Source organism: Corella eumyota, chromosome 6 (genome assembly GCF_963082875.1).
Source record: "Corella eumyota chromosome 6, kaCorEumy4.1, whole genome shotgun sequence".
Classification (NCBI taxonomy): Eukaryota; Metazoa; Chordata; class Ascidiacea; order Phlebobranchia; family Corellidae; genus Corella; species Corella eumyota.
In genome coordinates, this window is record NC_137495.1 from 8054291 (window position 1) to 8074186 (window position 19896).

Genomic DNA, 19896 nt, shown 5'->3' on the forward strand with positions numbered 1-19896 from the left:
CTTCAAGCACTTCCTAAACCTAATTTCCGTCTTAATTTAGGGTAAACAAATGATGAAACTAATGACTTACAGTTTTGTGCAATGTTAAACATACTTACTTTTGAATTAAATAGGCTATAAAGTAATTAAACAAATCTTTCCTAAACTTTAAATGGCATTTAAAAAATATTAAAAAAAACCTTTAAATTATTTATTTTTTTCCTTTTTTATAGCAAGTTGAACTTATTTAAAATGTTTAAATCTGTGTTAAAAACTGCTCAAAATGTCGTCCAACAAACATCAGCAAAAAATCATCAACTTATTCTCACCCAGCTTTCGTCCAGAAAGTTTAGCCTTGGGGTTGGATTAAATTCTGAGCAACAATCGAATCCAAAAACTGGAGTTTTGTTGCTAAATATGGGAGGTCCAGAAACTGTGGATGATGTTTACGATTTTCTTCTGCGTCTTTTCTCAGATCCCGACCTGATTCCTCTTCCGGCCAAAAATAGAATTGCTCCCTTTATTGCAAAAAGAAGAACGCCGAAAATTATGGAACAGTATAAGGTCATCGGAGGGGGATCTCCTATTAAGCGCTGGACCAATATACAAGGTGAAGAAATGGTTAAAATTTTAGACAAAATAAGCCCCAGCACTGCCCCTCATAAGCATTACATCGGTTTTCGATATGTCCCGACGTTAACAGAGGATGCCCTCGATGAAATGAAGGCAGATGGAATTGAAAGAGCTGTAGCTTTTACCCAATATCCTCAATACAGCTGTTCAACGACGGGAAGCAGTCTCAATGCTATTTACCGACACTACAAAAAGAATGCTGATGATGCTGGATGCATGAAGTGGAGTTTGATTGACAGATGGGCTACCCACACTGGCTTAGTTGATGCATTTGCTGAAAGAACAGTTGCTGCTTTGCAGAAATTCCCCGAAGATATCCGAAAAGATGTTGTTATCTTATTTTCAGCCCACTCGTTGCCAATGTCAGTTGTAAACCGAGGTGATACATACCCTGCAGAAGTTGCCGCAACCGTCTCACGTGTAATGGACAAGGTTGGACACACAAACGCCCATCGCCTTGTATGGCAATCTAAAGTTGGACCTTTGCCATGGCTTGGTGCCCAAACTGATGCCGCCATAAAAGGGCTTAGTGATAAAGGATTTAAACACATGCTTATTGTGCCCATTGCATTTACCAGCGACCATATTGAAACGCTGTATGAATTGGATATTGAGTACATGGGTGAATTGGCAAAAGAGGCTGGCGTTGAGACGATACATCGTGCAGAGTCCTTAAACGACAGTCCATTGTTTATTAAAGCCATGGCAGATGTCGTGAGCACCCATTTGAAAGAAGACAACATCGCCACGCCTCAGTTTCGATTGCGTTGTCCATTGTGTACCAACCAAGTTTGTGGACACATGAGAAACTTTTTTCTGGAGGGTCAAGTTTAAAACTGGTGTTACTTTTATTTTCTGTTCTTTACTTTCATTGGTGGTGAGAATATTTACAGTTAGAAGCTTACTGGAACACTGTTAAAGAGTCACTACACTAAAATGTAATAAGGTGACATATACAACAATTGGTTAATTAAAGTCACCTTTTTTGTTTTTTCCATATTTGCACGCCTCCAAAAATTTTTATTGGATAATGTAAGAATTATTTTTTATTATTTTGCAAGTTGTGTAAAGTTTATTATGCATTATAAGTTATTAATTCCTTAGTACAATTGAAAATATATAGTTATATTGCAGTAACGGTAATGTTAAATGTCAATTTGTATTTTTTTTATTGATAAAAAAAATTTTTTTTATTTGTAATTTACACTAATCTGTTGTTATAAACTGTTGTTTGTGGCATATGTTTAGGTTATTGTTTTCTTGGAATTTTTGTATTGAAAACAATGTTAGCCAAGAAGTTTTACCTTTGCATTTATTGCCTTATCAAAGTTCAAAAATAAGTGCAATTCTATATAAATAATTTAAGCTATACTGCTACTTTAATTACAAAAGTATTATTTCCAATTAGGTTAAATCAATTGTTTGACATTATTGTGCCACATTAATTATGTTACCAGCTGCCCAGCAGCCTTTAATCTTGTATGCTGATACTAACACCTTAAAGGTGCATTTTTGTTCTAATATGCAGCTTTCCAATATATTTGTGAACTCATATGATACTTTATATTACAGGTTTATAAATTAGGGGTTTTAAATTTTTGAATAAGTTTTAAATTTAAAAAAAAAAAAAAAAAAAAAATTTAAAATGGCAAAATGGGGTGAAGGTGACCCTCGATGGATAGTAGAAAAACGTGCTGACTCGCACAACGTAAACAACTGGCATTGGCGTGAACGTGATGCATCTGATTGGTCAAAAAAGAAAATTAAATCCCTATTGAAAGGTCTTGAAGTAGAAGACCCAGCTGTTGGTTCAGCAGTGATTGAAGAAATTACTTCATGCGAGGGAGAAGCCTCGATTAACAACCGCAAAAATAAAATCATTTGTTTCTACGAGTTTGTGGTGAAGGGAAAATGGAAAGGCACCCTCAGTGGTAAGGATATTACATACAAAGGTCTGTTCGAAATTCCAAATTTAAGTGAAGAGAATGATGCCGATGAAATTGATGTCAATATTTTATTTGACAAAGATCAAAGAAAATGTGACGAGCTAAAGGATTTGATGCGAAAACAGGGCACTAAGGCAATCCAGGCACAGTTACAAACATATGTTGATGCTCTTAAAAGTGAATGTGCATCTTCTATTCAATGTCCGACAGGCCCGGCAAAAGACTTGCCAAATAAAAATTCAACCAACAGTTCAGTTTCAAGCGTAAATCAACAAAATATAAACAATGAGATGAAAAATTTAAAAATGCCGGTGAATTCGACAACGAATGGCACAGGAGCAAAGATCCACACGAAAAAGCTCAGAATGTCAGAAACCTTCATGACAGATACAACGGAGCTCTTTTTAACTTTGACAAAAAAGGAACGTGTCTCAGCTTGGGCAAGATGTGCTGTAAACGAAGATGCGCTCAGTGGAAATTCTTTCACCCTTTTTGACGGCAATGTGATTGGGCAATATATAAGGGTCAGAACCGACGCCAAAATTGTCATGAAATGGAGGTTAAAAAGCTGGCCAGATGCACATTATTCCAATGTGATTTTAACCATTAAGCAGTCGCCAAATGGAGCCACAATTGATCTTGAGCAGTCTGGTGTTCCATCGGATTGTGTGGAAGCGACCAGAGTTGGCTGGAAGCGATACTATTGGTCATCTATAAAACAAACATTTGGTTATGGGTCAAGCATCTTGTAATAAGAATTTGCTAAAATGACCAGAATATAAATCAAAAATATCTGTATATACAGTATTTGGCAACTAAAGTATTTATAAATTTTTATTACTGAATTTGTATTAACGAACAAAGTTTTGGTACATAACTTAAGTATTAGGAAATTTTGTAGCATAATTTATTTGTTTTTCACTTGAGTGTTTAGCATATAAAAAAGTTTTCCTTTTTATGAATATATATGCTTCAGTTAATTACATCAAAATAGAATTAAATCTGTTAGCATATGCCATGTTTTAGTTAAATTCAAAAATAAAAAGTGCATCTTAAGCTAGTGTATTTAAACATTTTAATTCCAGGAATCTGTTATATTGTTTAATGATTGCAGTCCAACTCTCTACATAGCCTTTAGTGCTTGTTTTACATGTAATTTTTTTAAATGAAATAAAATTTTTAAATCAACGGAATGTTTTTTTAAAGTATTGAAAATAATATCTTATTTTAATATTTAATTTTTTTGTAGAAAGTTAACAACAACAGGGTTTTTAAACAAACTATTTATTGAAAATCGAGGATAGTCAATTAGAAAAATTATATTACGGTACTGACGTGTTTGAGTTACCATTGCTGTTTTTATTTTCAAAACAAACGCGCGAGTTGAAGGCAGTCAGTTTTTTATTTACAAACAAATCTATTTTTTAAAAGCTAATACCCAATCTGCCAATTGTTGTATATTTTTATTAATCAAGTAACAATGGCGTTGAGTCAGACTCTACCGTATTTCGACTACAACGACCGCCTTCAAACTTTCAAGGAAAAGAAGACATGGCCGTTTACAAAAAGAAACGAAAAATGCACCGCCGAAAATATGGCCCGATCTGGTTTTTACCGCCCAGATCCGATCCGATGCCCTGATCAAGCCAGATGCTTTGTTTGTTTAAAGGACTTAGAGGGGTGGGAGCCAAATGATGACCCTGAACAAGAGCATAAAAGTCACCAAAAGGGGTGTGCTTTTATGAAATTAGACATTGACAGACGCGATACAACAATGAAGTTAAAGGACTTTTTTCAGCTCTACCATGCTAACAAAACAGCAATTATTATTGGCAAAAGAGATCAAGAGTGTAAGCGATTTGAGGAAAAATACAATGAACTAAAAGCTAAAAGCCAATTAAGTTAACTGGTTTACCTGACAGCCTGACTATCCAAATAAAACATGAATATAATTTTTCATTTAAACTCTTGCTTGAGATCTTTTTTTGCACAACTTTCCAAGCTTTTAGTATCACATTACAATTTTTCATTCTGATATAGTAGGTTGATTTTTAGATCCTTGACATCTCAACCATTTTAACTATATATATTATACATATTTTTTTCAAGAGTACAATTGTAAAGATGATTATATACAATATTGTATACCCATTTATTTTAAATATTTGTATATAACATATGTACTTAAAATAAAAACAAAACTATTTTAAAAGTTATATTTTTAATATGTTTTGTCTTAATTAAAATTAACTTTAATTTAAGTTGTATATATATATTCACGTGATTAACTGGTATTTGTTGTTAAAAGGTTAAGGGGAATAAGTAGTTTGTAATTGTACTCAAAATTGGATTTAGTTGCTAATGTAGTACTACTTTATTCTGCTCAAGAATCTCAACCAGAAATACTGTGGCATTTAACCAAGTTAAAAGAAAAAAAAAGTGTTATATGTACTGCTTTTAATTTGCTTGAGGCTGTGTTTTTCACAAAATGGGTAAGTTTTTGCCTAGCACATTTGATATTGTACAACAGTTTTTTTTGATTTAAAAGTTGTTTGTTATTGGACACTTGATGGTAGTTGTTATAGCATAAAAATTAGAACAATTTTAATTAAATTTTAAATAGTTTTAAAATATTTTTCTAGTAAAATCTGGTTTTGGCCAATTTGTTTACTTTAAATTTTTTACTTTTTAGGCATTTCTATGTTATATCCCATGTTTTAGAAACAAATGCAAAGACCAAGGCTCAAGAAAAAATGGGCCTAATGTGTTTAGGGTAAAGATTGTGGTGCTATGCCTCTCAGTCTTAGTTTTGAACCCAAAGTAAATTAAAAAATACATACACTATGTATTAAAAATTATATAAATGATGGCTTTAAACTTTATATATACAATATTTAAAAAAAATGTTTAAACCTTTTAAATAAGTTCAAGTTAAAATAGTTTTAATTTGAAATGTTTTTTAATTTACAAAGGTGTGTAATCATTAATTTGCATGAGCAACAAATAAATTATAATCCTGCTTTTTAAATTAAACATTTATAGTTTTCATGTATTAAAAGAATCGCTTTGGATATTACTTTTTTAAAATGATCAACCTTATTTGACATATTATTGGTACCATATTATATATAAGCCAAATTTAATTTTGGTTGTACCATTAAAAAAGAATTGATTAAAATAAAATTTATCTAAAAAAGAGTATTTAATAAAGTTATGGCTCATTTCTTAAATTTTTGCCTAATGTCAAAACCCGATATTAAACATTTTATTAGAGGCCCATTGACTTGATTTACAGAATATAAAATAAAATTACCCGAAATAATCAGTGAAACAAAAACTTTTTGGCCTTTTTTGACCCAATTTGTGCTAATATTGAAGTTATATATATATCACATAGGCCAAAATACTACTAATATTCTACTCTAGCCTTACTAAAATTGTATAATAAAATACCAAAATGTCTCTTTGCTACAGAAACTAAAAAGATTAAATCAAAATGTGACAATAAATCAAAAGAAAAGTCATTGTGTTTTGTGGTTAGACTATGCTTAAACTATGCTTCTAGTCACTCAAAATATTTTTGCATTTATTTTGTTATTTAATCATTATTACTTTAGAAAATATTTGATTTATAGTAATTAATATTAGTTTAATCTATACTGGGTTTAGTGACCTGTAAGTTAACGTGCAAAAAAGAAATTCATTCCAAGCTGTCAAGATAATACAAATTTATTTACAAACGAAAAATGTTTGCAAAACAAAGAAAAATTTTGGCGTGATCGCATTTAATTAGGCTAAAAAATAGACGGAAAAATACACATGGAATAAAAGAAGTAGGAGATAGGAGACAATATTGTTATTGGGCGAAGGTGTTTAAAATTGTAAGCTGAACCCGGTGCCGTATTTACTGACTCCGTGTTTTGGAGCGGTTAGTTGAAAACCAATTTCTTCGTTCTGAAATAATCAATGGAGTTTAAACTTAATTTTTTCATGTGAGAATATGCTTTGTTTGATTGATTTTAACTATAAATTACGTATATTAAAAAGCAAAGAAAGCTTGATATGCCGAACTTATTTTTGTGATAATTTCTAACGAAAGATTATTTTAAAACGAATTAAGAATCACTACATGAAACCGGAGTTCGACCCCTACTTCTTTCATGCTGTAAAGCCTTTAAAAAATGGGTAATAAATGGTATGAACTTGAAAACTTGCTACACCACACATGGGGTCAACCCCCACTGACTCCATGCTGTAGCGCCCTTGAGTAAGGCGCTATAAACGGTATAAACTCCTGCTGAGCAAGCACTTAATCAGTAGTATAATTACAGGGCAATTATAATCTATAATATCCCAAACTGCTACAGGCAACTTGAGACTGGGTCGAGGTAACAAATGTTACTCTATGTTTAGCGGCGAAGTTAACCTTTCCACACTGCGAATAAATAAATACGAAAAAAAAACTAAATCAATGTATGTACCAGCAATTTGTTGTAGCCCATTGCACCAGCAGGAGGTTTGGGACATTCAGCAGTTTCCGTGTTCGTCTTTTTCACTTTGGTCTGCTCGCTTTTGGCTGGCCATGTAGGAAACATAGAAGGTTGAACAGGTTTTGGTTTTTCGTTGAACCATTCGTGTTTTAGGGTGTTGATTCCACTTATTCTTTTGGCCGGGCAGTAGGTTAAAAATCTAAATAGAGTTAAAACATCTATTTGGTAACACTTGACCAACAAGAAGTTTTTTAAGTTATTAATTGTGTTTTTTTTTATTTTTTTTAATAAAAGGAGGTAGAAATACTCATTTTAACTAACATGCATATAAAAAACAACATAAGTTTGACAATTAGTACCGAATCAACTTGTTTACCTATTTAATAAATCGAAGCCTTTATCGGAGAGTTCGGTGGCCCCAAACCTTTTGCGCAAAGTATTGTATGGATATTCCGCAAAAGAAGTCTTCTTTACTATAGGTAAGTCATTATAACCAGGCCATATTTTCTCACTTGGAGAGCCCAACTCCTATGTTAACATAGTGCACGTCAAAAACTACTATTTTATTTAATTTGGGTTATCAAAAACTTTACACACAACAGAAGTTTTTTAAAAAATAAATTAAATAAAAAAGCTACACCACATGAGGTTGTGGGTTCAATCTCCACAGATCTTATGCTGTAGCATCCTTGAGTAAGGTGCTATAAATGGTATCAACTCCTGCTGAGCCAGCATTTGATCAGCAGTATATTTATCGGGCAACTATAATTTATAATATCCTAAACTGCCACAGCCAACTCGAGACTGGGTTGGACAGTTGTTACTCTATGTTTAGGCCGCGCATTCGACTTTACCACAACGAGGATAAAGATATATACAAAAAAATGTGCCATATAGTTTGGTAATTAGTCTATTTAGTAAAATGGTTTCATGTATAGGTATATTTAATAAAGTAGTTTTTGATAATGGGTTTATTGGTAAAATGATTTTAATAAGGGGATATTTGTGTTGATAAAATGGTTCTCGGTAAAAGTGATATGGTTAAAATTATTTTTGTTAACAGGTATATTCAATAAAATGGTTTTCTGTAATCTTTCAAGATTTGCACAAACCTTAAATATGAGATTAAGTTGCATGATTTCCGACCTGCCAGGAAACAAAGCTTTTAGGCTCAAAAGTTCAGCAAAAATGCATCCAACACTCCACATATCAACTGCAGTTGAGTATTCCTATATAATAAATATTGTGCTGTATATAATAAATATTGTAAACTAGATTTTTTTGATTATTTATCCTCGATGTGGAAAGGTCAACTTAACGAGCTTAATTTAGAGTAACATCAGTTACCCCCGACCCAGTCCGAGTTGCCTTTGTCAGTTTGTAATATTATAAATTATTATTGCCTGGTATTTGTAAGCTGCTGATTAAGTGTTGGCTCAGCATGTGTTTACACCATTTATAGTGCCTTACTCAAGGGCGCTACAGCATGAGATCAGTGGGGATTGAACCCACGACCTCATGTGTGGTGTAGCAAGTGTTCTTACAACTACACCACGCTGCCGGGCATTTAAACGCAATGAAACTTAAATAAAAAAAACACGAAAATATTAACACGATAAGCGCCCTAAGGTTTTTACTTGTTAAAAGGCAAGGCAAAATACTTTTAAAATTCTCACCTTTGCACCCAGCAATAATTCGGGTGATCGGTACCAGAGAGTAACAACGATTGGGGTGTAAGGTTTTAAGGGAGACCCATATTCCCTTGCTAGTCCAAAATCAGCTAACAACAAAATGGAAAATCGATTACTATAAGAAAGACTTGATTTAAGAAAATACAACTTTTCGATACAATTTTGTATTTAAAATAACTCTAATCTTTTTTTTGAAAGGATCACCATTACAATAAAATTAAGTTTAAAAATGTGACAATCTAACCTAAAAATGATGAAAATTTTTTTTTAAATATTCACAACAAAAAATTTAAATACCTATTTTTAAGATCCCTTTATGGCTTAAAAGTAAGTTTGATGTTTTTAAATCTCTATGTAAAATCCAATTGTCATGTAAATGATGAACCCCCCGTAATAACTGGATCATTATTGTTTTTACTTCACCTACACAATAAAATATATGCTTACATATAAGTTTATAAATCAATTCATAGCAAAACTAGCAGCGTGGTGTAGTGGTCTGAACACTTGGCTTCACTACATAAGGTTCCAAGTTCTATCCCCTCTGCTCCTATGCTTTAAGAGTCTTAGGCGTTATTAACAGTATATTTCTGCTGAGTCAACTTTAACCAGTAGCTTAAATATTGGGCAATTGTAAACCTATAGTATCCCAAACTGCCAAAGGCAACTTAAGATTTGGTTGAATAACTGATGTGACTTCACGTTTAGGTCGTGAAGTCGACCTTTTCACATCAAAAATAAATAAAACTAAAAAAAGTATAAATAAAAAAAATAAAAGTATTGGTACGAACATTCTGTAAAGAAAATATTCTGACAAGGGAAATTTAATAAAACTCAGAAATTAAAAAAAAAACATAAAAAAGTAAACTTGCCGACAAGAAAAGGTTGCTTCATCGTTTCCATTAAAGTTTTAAGATCATGTTCCACATATTCCATCACTATGTAAATTTTATCAACATTTGAACCAACAACTATTTCCTGTATCAATTAAAACTTGTAAAAAAAAAATAAATAAAAATTTTTTGTGCCAACATTTACAAATAAAATGGCACTATTCTTAAAAACTTCAAATCAGAAAAAAATGATAACAAAACTCTTCATTTTTATTTTTTATATTTTTTTTCATTTATAGGTTGACTTTTCAACCTAAACATTGAGTAACATCAGTTACCCTTACCCAGTCTTGAGATGCCAGTGGCAGTTTAAGTAATATAGAGTATATTTGCGCAATAATTAAGCTGTTAATTAAGTGTTATCTGGAGTTTATACCGCTTAAAGCACCTTACTTAAAGGTGCTACAGCAGAAGTGCAATGGGGATCGAACCCTGAAACCCAAGTTGTAAAGCCAAGTGACCACTACACCATAATGCCAGTCATTTTTATTTTATTTAATATTGTAAAAATATATATATTTTTTTGTATATATCTGTATCGTCGATGTGGGAAAGTCGAATGTACGACTTAAACATAGAGTAACATCAGTTACTCCGACCCAGTCTCGAGTTGCCTGTGGCAGTTTGGGATATTACAAATTATAATGGCCGAATAATTATGCTATAATGGCCAGATAATTATGCCACGACCTCATGTGTGGTGTAGCAAGTGTTCTTACCACTACACCACGCTGCCGGTCAATATGTGATTTACATGCATCAGCCGGCCAATAGTGCACAAAAATCAAATTTTAAAGCAAATTTACTCTTTTAACACTTAAAAATAGCAGATAGAGAATATGACTATATATATATCATGGCGTATCAAAAATACATTACTTTTTTACATACCTGCACCCCCACTACATTGGGGTGATGAGCTTTAAGAAGAGTGCTAACTTCCCTGAGTGAAGTGATAGGAAATCCTTCTCTTTCTTTTTCCATTTTTAATCTTTTTAGAGCAACGACTTGATCTGAAATTCGAGCTATATTTTAGTGACTAATTTCTTGTGGTTTTAACTTAACTTTTTATACAGAACGGGTTGAAAATTTATTAAATAATAAGATTATGATCAAAAATAAATTAAAGTTATACATAAATAAAAATCCCATTGTTTAAGCTTGTATATAAAAATCCTTCAAAAAATTAAAAAAAAAACTCTAATCAAGTATTGATATTTGTGATAGCTTAAATCCAAATAAATGATTAAATTTAGGATTAGTTTAAAAAACAGGTCTTTAAAAAACCTGTTCTTTTATCTTTTGCGCGATAAACAACCCCATATGTTCCTTCTTCAACTCGATTAAGACACTGAAATTCATCAACGGATCGGCAGCCCTGGATTGCCGGAAAATAAAATGGCAACGCTGACTCTGTTTGATTTGAACATAAGTTTAGAAAAAAAAAAAAATCACAAAAAAAATTTTTCCGAAAAAAAATTTGTTTTTTTCGAAAAATGTTTAATTTATTGTTAGGTTTGAAATAGTGAAGACGTCTGCAAATCGTAGTGTTTCCACGCAAGAGAAAATCACTTTTGAATAAATCACAGACACACAACACCTTTCTCATATTGCCGGTGATTCTTGCTCTTCCTGAAACGAAATTATAATCGACTGTGCAAAAGTTTTATGGAGAGAGCCCTAACTAAATTATCAATTTTTTTGTTTTTTTATAAAGTTTATTGTTTATGTTAAAAAAAATATTCGTACAGTTTGTGTGTCTTTTGGCTATAAATTATATTTGTATAACATAAATAACCTGAACAAAATAAAATTGATTATTTTCGAAACAAAATAGTTTTTTACTCCTTGACGTGCTCTACCCCCACAAATTATTATTTAAATTTAAAACCTCGAAAAGTTATGGAGTAAAATTATGAGGGTTAGCCAAAGCAGCTTGATTAGCAGAGATTAACCTACTTAGAATACTTATTTTAACACTGGTTTTTAGTTACTTAGTAGTTTGTCAAATTATTACTAAATTTATTCAATTTTAACTCGAGAAGTTTGTTTTCAAAAACCATCTCTGCTAATCAGTCGTTTCCTGACCGTAACCCTCATTTTTCCAACTTACCAGGAGTAGGAGGATCATCAAACTTCTCCTCTAAATGCAACTCCTCCTCCTCCTCTTCCACTGCTTCCTCTTCCCCAACTGGATGATTGGGAGAGTCAAATCTAGATGTTGGATCTATAAAATTTGGTATTGCATTTTTAAAAATATTATGTAAAAAAAAAAATGTTTTATCTTGATGATTTTAAACCTCCTTCTTTTTGCTCTTCCACACTTGCATCACTTCCCGGCTCCTCTTCTTCTGTTGAACCCTCCTCCGCATCTTGATCAGTGTCTTCCTCGCTACCTTCCACCTCTTCTCCAGAGGAAGAAGAACCCTCCTCGCCATCAGAAGAAGAAGAGGAAGCATTCTCTCCCACTTCTACATCTTCTTCAGATTCATCTCCGGAGGAATCATGGACTTCTTCAGAAATCTATTTTACCATTAGAAAAAAAAAACTTAATTATTAATATTACTTTTCACTTTCCATGTATATTGCCTTGGGCAATTAAATAATAGCTAAACAATCTAATAACAGAGCATTTTATTGTAAATTACCGCTTTTGTTTGTTCTGTTTTCTTTGGTTCTGTTTCCGAAACTTCACTTTCGCTGTCCGAAGAAGAATCTAAAGTTTAAAAAAACAGGTAATTTTTTGTTATTTTTTTAGACCCATTTCACAATAAAAATAATCAAACCTCAATATTTTTAATACTAAAATTCAAAATTGATTATTGTTTAGTATAATTTGTGTCTTCTGACCTGATGAGTCTTCACTACTTATAACTTCAGCATTAAGTTCCTTCTTTCTTTCTGCTAATTCTGCATTTTCTTCCTTCTTTTTTCTTGGTGAATTTGTTCTGATCTTGTCGGCTTTTGTTTCGGGGGTGAGTCTACGAGATACATCTCGACCCCCACCCCGATCTAAAAATATTCAAACATAAATTTTTAATTTCATGAACCAAATAAAAAAGGTATATATACTGTCAGTTAATTTTTGTAGTCTGATGCTATGGGTATACCACACCACAGACTGTTGATTAATTGGAAGTTTTTAATATATCAGAATGTATAGTATATATATGTTTAATGAATATTTAATTTAAAGGCCCTTAAATATATAAAATTACTGCTAATTAGGGATGGGCCAATCGAATCCGAGTTCGAGTACTCGGCCCGAGTATTACGAATATTTAAATACTCGTGCTCGTAGAGCATTTTTTAGTACTCGGCTGCCAAGTAATAGTTTGTCATTCAAGATCGAATATGATTTACTAAACATAAAAAAAACATGAGGTTTGTCTTTTTCTAATAATTTATAATCTACTCTCAATTATATTACGTTATTTAAGCAACGATTGCGCAACAAATACACTTAGTAAAATTTTAAGCATAATAAATTTGAGACTTTTACATTTTCGGTTGGAATTAAAATGATATTGCTATCAGCGGTAAGTAGTTTTGCCAACGTTAAACACTTTATAATTCATAAATACGTGTTTTTTGGCAAATTTTGGAGTTTTAAAACTATGCGGGAAAGATTCTGGTAACCAGTTATATAAGTTTAAATGACGTCATAACCGAGTACTCGATCGAGTATCGCGACAAAATACTCGGGCTTATCGAATCCGAGTATTTTGGATTTCAGCCCATCCCTATTATATATATAAATTTACTGCTAATGCGGTGCACGGGTAAATTATCCTGGAAAAGTTAAACAAGAAGATGTTAATTATTGTTTGAACAAAACACAACCCTACCAAGTTTTCTACGTTGCGGTATTGCTGTGTCAGATTTTCTAGATGGAGCACTTGAGTTATTTGAGTTGGATGAAAGTAAAATTGAACTTGAAACTGTTCTGTCATGTTTACCTAAAAAAATAAAATTTTGATTAATACATACAAAGAATTTCTAAACCATTTTAAAACTCAACTTAATTTTTAGAGCATTCCTTAAGGTAAGTATATTCAAAATGTAGACTAGATAAAAAGTAGCATTAATTTAAAAACAAAATTCCAACCTCTTTCTTCTCTATTTTCACGACGCTGACTTCTGGGTTTGTATTCGTCATTATCAAACTGACGAACTAACAAAGGAACTTTTGCTTTCCCTAAAAATAGGAAATTGTAAAAAGTGCATTTTTCTTTGCAATTCACTCCGGAATTACAACTACTGTAAAAACCAAAGATACACATAGCAAGCAATATAACCTACAAACTGCTATCAATTAAAACAAAGGTTATAAAAATGATTTATTTAACTATAATAGTTAGGGCAAGCAAGGTTATATATATAGTTAAAATTAAAGGTAATTATGGAAAAATAGGCAATGTATGCACAAATTATTGGCAGGTTGGTGTGGTGGTCAGAACAATTGGCTTCACTACAGTACATAAGGTCCTGGGTTTGATCCCCACTGCTTTTATGCTGTATCGCCCTTGAGTAAGAAGCTATAAGCAGTATAAACAACTGCTGTGCCAAAACTTAATTAGCAGCTTAATATTCAGCAAAGGTTTAATGAAAAAACAACAACAAAACTATTAAAAAACTCATTAAAATGTTATTTCACCTTCTTCGCGTCTTTGATTTATTTTACCCCTGGCATCTTCAATAGGTTTTTGCCGATAGCCCTGATCTTTAAAATTCCTACCTTTTTTGTCACTATCATTTCTGTAAGACAGCGGCCTAACTCTAGTGTTACTGCTGTTTGTATAATTACGATCTCTGTCGTATTTTGAATCTCGGCCATGACTATCTCTACAACAGTTGGTTAACAATATTAAAATTAAATTTATAAAAATCTTATCCAATATTTTATTTTTTTAGGAATTCTTACCTTTGATCCCTGGGGTTTGGGTTGTTGTATTTTTGTGTGGTTCGATCACTGCTATAACTTCTTTTGTCTAAGTTTCTATTGTGCAATCTATTTGTAAAAACACAAGTCAAATAACCTAAAAATGAAGTGTCACTGAATACTGATATTAACGTGAAACCAGATCAATTTTTTGAACAAACCTGTCGTTTATACGACCTAAGTTATAATCTCTGTCATTCCTTTGCTCAACAGAGTCTGGAATTCTTTTGTTTTCAAGTCTAACCTTGCTTCCATTTTCTTGAATAGAAGCACGTTCGAATATTTCACCTTTATTTGGTTTAAATCAAATAAATTTAAGTTTGTCAATGTTAAAACAATACACACATTTTTAAATCACCACAGTGGTTTGGTTGCATCACTAGGCTTTACTACATAAGGTCCTGGGTTTGATTCCCACTGTTATTATGCTAAAGCACCTTTAAGTAAGGTGTTATAAACAGTAAAAACTCATGCGGAGCCAACACCTGACCAGCAGTTAAAAATCAAGCAATTATAATCTATAATATAATAATAACTTAAACTACTGCCAAAGGCAACTCGAAACAGGGTAAAGTTAGCTGATGTTACTCAATGTTTAGGTCGTGAAGACCTTTCTAGATCTTGGATATTTAAAACAAAAAAAAACTAATTTATTATAAAGAATTAGGACAATTTTAGATGATAAAAATTACTTTTGTGTTTTCTATCGTCAGAATCTGATCTCCTTCTTTTCTTTTTCTTCTCTTCTTTTCCGTTTTTGTGTTTTTTATGATGTCGCTTGTGTTTTTTAACGGGAGGGGGTTTAATTGATAAAGTTTCTTCGTAAACATCTTCTTCTATTAAAGAATGATCACTACAAATATGAAGAATTGTTTAGGTTAAATATATATATATATATTTTTTTGTATATATCTTTATCCTCGATGTGGGAAAGTTGAATGCGCGACTTAAACATAGAGTAACATAAGTTACTCCGACCCAGTCTCGAGTTGCCTGTGGCAGTTTGGGATATTATAGAGACTATAATTGCCTGGTAATTATGCTGTTGAATAAGTGCTGGCTCAGCAGGAGTTTATACCGTTTATAGCGCCTTACTCAAGGGTGCTACAGCATGAGATCAGTGGAGATTGAACCCGCGACCTCATGTGTGTTGTAGCAAGTGTTCTTACTACTACACCACGCTGCCGGTCTATATAAAAAGTTAATTGTGGGTGGCTTATAGGTCAGTCTTTCATTAAGTTTTAAAGATTAAAATTCTGGTGGAATAAACAAGTTTATTATACCGCTTTTCGCCATGAGTAATCACATTATCCACTAATTCCCCGTCTTCCATATGATCCATTTCCATTTTTAAGTTAAGTACTGTAATGAGCAGATGAGGTAATAAAATATGGTGTTTGGTATGTGACGTTAACTTTAAAGTTTAGCAACAAGCCAGTAGTTTATGTCTGTCTAAATTTAAAGAGTGTGTTAAACAACAATCTGACAATCAAACAATATATATACGAACAAACGAAAAAAGGGTAGTACTTAAATATGGGATGCGAAAGGTTGCGGCGTGCGGGAAATACTGACTAAACCCGTATGTAAACAGTAACAAAAAGACGCTGGATGCGGAAAAGGACGGAATATGTATACCCTTCTCTAATCTTCTCTGGCACTTTTTTTTGTTTTTTTTATAGTCGATTTAGCAACATTTCTAGGCAGCTAGGCATTTAAAGTCAATCCAGCATCATCCCTAAAACCTTTAGGCAGTTAGGTAAATAGTGCATTTATCCCGCAGTAAAGTACAAAAATGCCGTTCCGTCCCGCATTTCGCGAATTTTTATTAACGTTAACATACGGTTCTCGGGTCCAGCATTCCGTTCTTTAGTATTGTCCGAAAAAAAAAAAGCGACCTAAGATATTTTAAGTTATAGCAACATTTTTTTTTCACAAAAAAAACAAAACAATAATCTGTTAGTTTTACAATATTGGTCTAGTTTTAATTAAAATATTGGTCTAGTTTTAATTCATTTGCTTTATGACTTTGTTTACTCGTTTTGCCTTGTGCCTAACTTACTAAAAACCTAAAAGCTCGGAAAAAAATTACGACAAAATCACGTCATTGTTTTCGTCGGTAGATGTTGCAATTTTCTTTATTAACCGTGAGGACAAAGCAACGGGTTTATGCAAATTTAGTTAACCTGATCTTTATATTTTAATAAGGACTGTAAATTTTTTAAGCAATCGCTGCAACATTTGATTGTAGATTTAAATTTAGTTCAAAACTGTTGGTTTTGAACTTATTATATTGTTGCAAATTTGTCAACACATGGCTTAACAAGTTTACCGGCAGCGTGGTGTAGTGGTAAGAACACTTGCTACACCACCATAAGGTCGTGGATTTAATCCCCACTGATGCCACAGGCAACTCAAGACTGGGTCGGAGTAACTGATGTTACTCTATGTTTAAGACGCGCATTCGACTTTCCCACATCGAGGATAAAGATAATATACAAATGATATACAAAACATATTAAATTTTGTTTACCTGCCCTTTAAATTTATTTTAATAGACTTTTAAAACACCGTATTTAAAATTTTTACTAACTGTCCACTGACTGCACCACATTTATGAACCACTAAACTTAAGACTTCTTATTTAAAATACGTATAATTTATTTAAAAGAAGAAAAAATTATTGAACGAAATTGTGTCACTTTAAAATTCTGCAGGTAAAAACCATTCAAACTGCTTTGCATAGGTAATAAGTTTGTCCATATCCACGTTGTCCATTCGCTTCATCGTAAATCGAACATAATGCAATAGTGACTCAACATGCCAGGCTTCAACAATACCTGAAAAATAACAATTAAAACAAAACACTAAAAAAAATAAATATTGTATAGTTAAAATAAGAAATATAAATTTGATTTATAAAAAAATTTGGAAAAAAAAATTTATTATAATTTTTTTTTTTGTATATATCTTAATCCTTGATGTGGAAAAGTCGAATGCTCGATTTAAACATAGAGTAACATCAGATACTCCGACCCAGTCTCGAGTTGCCTGTGGCAGTTTGGGATATTATAGATTATAATTGCCCGATAAATATGCTGCTGATTAAGTGCTGGCTCAGCAGGAGTTCGTACTGTTTATAGCGCTTTACTCAAGGGCGCTACAGCATTAGAGCAGTGGGGATTGAACCAACAATGTGTGGTGTAGCAAGTGTTCTTACCACTACACCAAGCTGCTGGTTCAAGTTAAACTTTATATTCAACTTATTTGCATATATAAAACACCGGCAGCGTGGTGTAGTGGTAAGAACACTATTCTTAATTCAGTAATGTTTATGCATATCTATATTAATTTATATTAAAAATTATCAACTTAATTTATTGATAATATATATAAATTTAGTTACCTTTATTTTCACAATAAAACAAAGACCACAAGGCAGATGCAAGCTGTGCATCACTACCAAGAATTCCCTCGTCAAGTGCTCCAAACATATAATATGCAAAGTAGTATTCATTTTTCATTTGCTTGTTTATCCTGATGTTTTTTTTCTGTTCAGAGTGGATTTCTTTAATTCGTTTTTCAACGTCAAACCACAATATTTTGGTCATTGTGTTTATTAGGAGCTAAAGAGGTATAAAAAGATTGTTAATATCCTATTATTTCAGCCTAAAAAATGTGATCTCTTTAAAAGGAGATAAATTTAAGAAAAAAACAACAATGCTTAAGAACACAGTATTTTTCTTACTTTTCCATCTCTACCTTCTTGTTGAAAACGGACAAAGAAAACCCACATATGCAACATGACTAATCTAAACCAAATATCATAGTGGTCTTCCAACCCAGCCACTTCATAAATTTTTTGTTCACTGACCTGTTAAAATTAAGAGCTTTTTATATGTTTTATTTATATACCTGATTTGGAAAGACATGCAATTAAAAAATAATATTTAATAATTAAACCAATTACTAGCGAGTGTAGTAAAAACTTAAATTAACGGATATTAATAAACTATATATAATAAAAACCTGTTTAAATTAACTACCTGAGTGTAAATGGATTTTAACAGATGATATGATGCAGTTTTTATTTGTGCATTTGTGTACTTTTCTGGTAAAATAATTCCAAAATTAAAAGCAGTTTGTCTTGCCTTCTCTAATAAAGAATTTGATTTCCAATTCTTTGAAAGATGAAAAGTATTTGACATGGTCAACTTTTTCAAAGTACGCTTGTCATTGTTAGAATTAACTAAAAGTACATTGGACATAGCTCTACAATTACAGCAAAACAGTTTGTTTTCTAATACTTTAGAATGTGGCCCAGAATGGAAATTTAATTGCAGTGATATTGATTTCAGTGAAGATAACTTTCTTAACATAATGAAGATTTAAATATTTTTTTGTTTTATGTGATGGTATTCTACAAAAAGAAAAATATTTTAATATTTTTTACCCAGTTAGGTTAACTAAAAGTAGTTAGGTTAAAACAAATTTTTATTGGTATATAAATTTTGTTTTAGAAAGGTAGGAAAGAATTCGCAAAAACGATTTGTTTGATGACCAAATTGCTGCCTAAATTTAAACTTTTGCATGCCTTGTAACTGAAACAGTTGCGCATTGTACTGTCTTTAAGTAGTGTTTTTTTACAAAAAATTTTACTACATTTAGATTTTTTTTATATATATTTTTATCCTTGATGTGAAAAGGTCGAATGCGCAACCTAAACATAGAGTAACATTAGATACTCCGACCCAGTCTTGAGTTTGACTTTAGCAGTTTGGGATATTATATAGATCATATTTGCTTGATAACTGCTGATTAAGTGCTGGCTCAGCAAGAGTTCTTACCGTTTATAGCCCCTTACTCAAGGGCGCAACAGCATGGAAGCAGCGGGGATTGAGCCCTCGACCTCATGTATGGTGTAACAATTGTTCTTACCAGTCTTACCACTACACCACGCTGCCGGCAAATTAACGATAACAGGAAAATTAAAATAATACCTCGTATTAATTGATGTATTTTCAGCATTTTATCTATATATATATATATATATCCCATGGGAGTATTTTTTAATTTAAAGAAAGATTTTTTAAAAAAAAATTTGGGTACGCGTAAATGTGCGGTAACGCCATATTTTACGCTGGCACGCACAAGATTTTGTCTTAAAAAACTGCTCTAATTTTCAGACATGAGCGGAGACCAATCTAGGATTTAGAACACACTAACCAAACATATATTTTACCTGCATTAAATCGTTAACACTTAAACTTAACCTTTATTTTTTTAAAACATTTCAAATATACGATTTATGGCTCGCTGATA

General features: G+C 32.1%; 5 protein-coding genes across 5 annotated transcripts; 3 read left to right on the plus strand and 2 right to left on the minus strand.

Annotated features, from left to right (window-relative positions):
* The first annotated feature begins 131 nt into the window (after positions 1 to 131).
* Positions 132 to 2302, plus strand: LOC145755599 (ferrochelatase, mitochondrial-like). The gene has a single exon (XM_082571837.1). It carries the CDS (start codon positions 232 to 234, stop codon positions 1444 to 1446), a length of 1215 nt encoding a protein of 404 aa, XP_082427963.1. The 5' UTR covers positions 132 to 231; the 3' UTR covers positions 1447 to 2302.
* Positions 2160 to 3746, plus strand: LOC145755600 (activator of 90 kDa heat shock protein ATPase homolog 1-like). Its single transcript, XM_082571838.1, has one exon. The coding sequence runs from the start codon at positions 2258 to 2260 to the stop codon at positions 3308 to 3310; it is 1053 nt and encodes a 350-aa protein (XP_082427964.1). The 5' UTR covers positions 2160 to 2257; the 3' UTR covers positions 3311 to 3746.
* Positions 3747 to 3943: 197 nt separating this feature from the next.
* LOC145755292 (baculoviral IAP repeat-containing protein 5.1-like) lies at positions 3944 to 4703 on the plus strand. Its single transcript, XM_082571519.1, has one exon. The coding sequence runs from the start codon at positions 4039 to 4041 to the stop codon at positions 4462 to 4464; it is 426 nt and encodes a 141-aa protein (XP_082427645.1). The 5' UTR covers positions 3944 to 4038; the 3' UTR covers positions 4465 to 4703.
* A 1568-nt stretch (positions 4704 to 6271) lies between these two features.
* On the minus strand, positions 6272 to 16435 carry LOC145755537 (uncharacterized). Its single transcript, XM_082571774.1, has 20 exons — positions 15858 to 16435; positions 15267 to 15427; positions 14736 to 14862; positions 14557 to 14643; positions 14290 to 14477; positions 13741 to 13830; positions 13481 to 13591; positions 12483 to 12644; positions 12281 to 12348; positions 11933 to 12155; positions 11746 to 11859; positions 10920 to 11045; positions 10524 to 10645; positions 9612 to 9717; positions 9037 to 9162; positions 8725 to 8828; positions 8161 to 8277; positions 7425 to 7576; positions 7040 to 7247; positions 6272 to 6512 (listed from the first exon to the last, which is right to left on the minus strand). The coding sequence occupies exons 1-20, from the start codon at positions 15920 to 15922 to the stop codon at positions 6432 to 6434; spliced, it is 2538 nt and encodes an 845-aa protein (XP_082427900.1). The 5' UTR covers positions 15923 to 16435; the 3' UTR covers positions 6272 to 6431.
* Positions 16436 to 17238: 803 nt separating this feature from the next.
* On the minus strand, positions 17239 to 18990 carry LOC145755426 (ubiquinol-cytochrome-c reductase complex assembly factor 1-like). The gene is made up of 4 exons (XM_082571661.1): positions 18621 to 18990; positions 18323 to 18448; positions 17981 to 18200; positions 17239 to 17414 (listed from the first exon to the last, which is right to left on the minus strand). The coding sequence occupies exons 1-4, from the start codon at positions 18951 to 18953 to the stop codon at positions 17278 to 17280; spliced, it is 816 nt and encodes a 271-aa protein (XP_082427787.1). The 5' UTR covers positions 18954 to 18990; the 3' UTR covers positions 17239 to 17277.
* Positions 18991 to 19896: the final 906 nt, after the last annotated feature.

Bases quoted from the DNA above. Each gene is read 5' to 3' on its own strand.
- LOC145755292 (XM_082571519.1), top strand. From the start codon at position 4,039: ATGGCGTTGAGTCAGACTCTACCGTATTTCGACTACAACGACCGCCTT.
- LOC145755537 (XM_082571774.1), bottom strand. From the start codon at position 15,922: ATGGAAATGGATCATATGGAAGACGGGGAATTAGTGGATAATGTGATT. The intron at 9,718-10,523 runs GTATGTAAAAAA...TAATTGATACAG, and splicing joins CCAATGTAGTGGGGGTGCAG to GAAATAGTTGTTGGTTCAAA. The intron at 7,248-7,424 runs GTAAACAAGTTG...AACTCTATTTAG, and splicing joins GGCTTCGATTTATTAAATAG to ATTTTTAACCTACTGCCCGG.
- LOC145755599 (XM_082571837.1), top strand. From the start codon at position 232: ATGTTTAAATCTGTGTTAAAAACTGCTCAAAATGTCGTCCAACAAACA.
- LOC145755426 (XM_082571661.1), bottom strand. From the start codon at position 18,953: ATGTTAAGAAAGTTATCTTCACTGAAATCAATATCACTGCAATTAAAT. The intron at 18,449-18,620 runs GTAGTTAATTTA...TAATTTTAACAG, and splicing joins TAAAATCCATTTACACTCAG to GTCAGTGAACAAAAAATTTA. The intron at 18,201-18,322 runs GTAAGAAAAATA...ATACCTCTTTAG, and splicing joins AAGAAGGTAGAGATGGAAAA to CTCCTAATAAACACAATGAC.
- LOC145755600 (XM_082571838.1), top strand. From the start codon at position 2,258: ATGGCAAAATGGGGTGAAGGTGACCCTCGATGGATAGTAGAAAAACGT.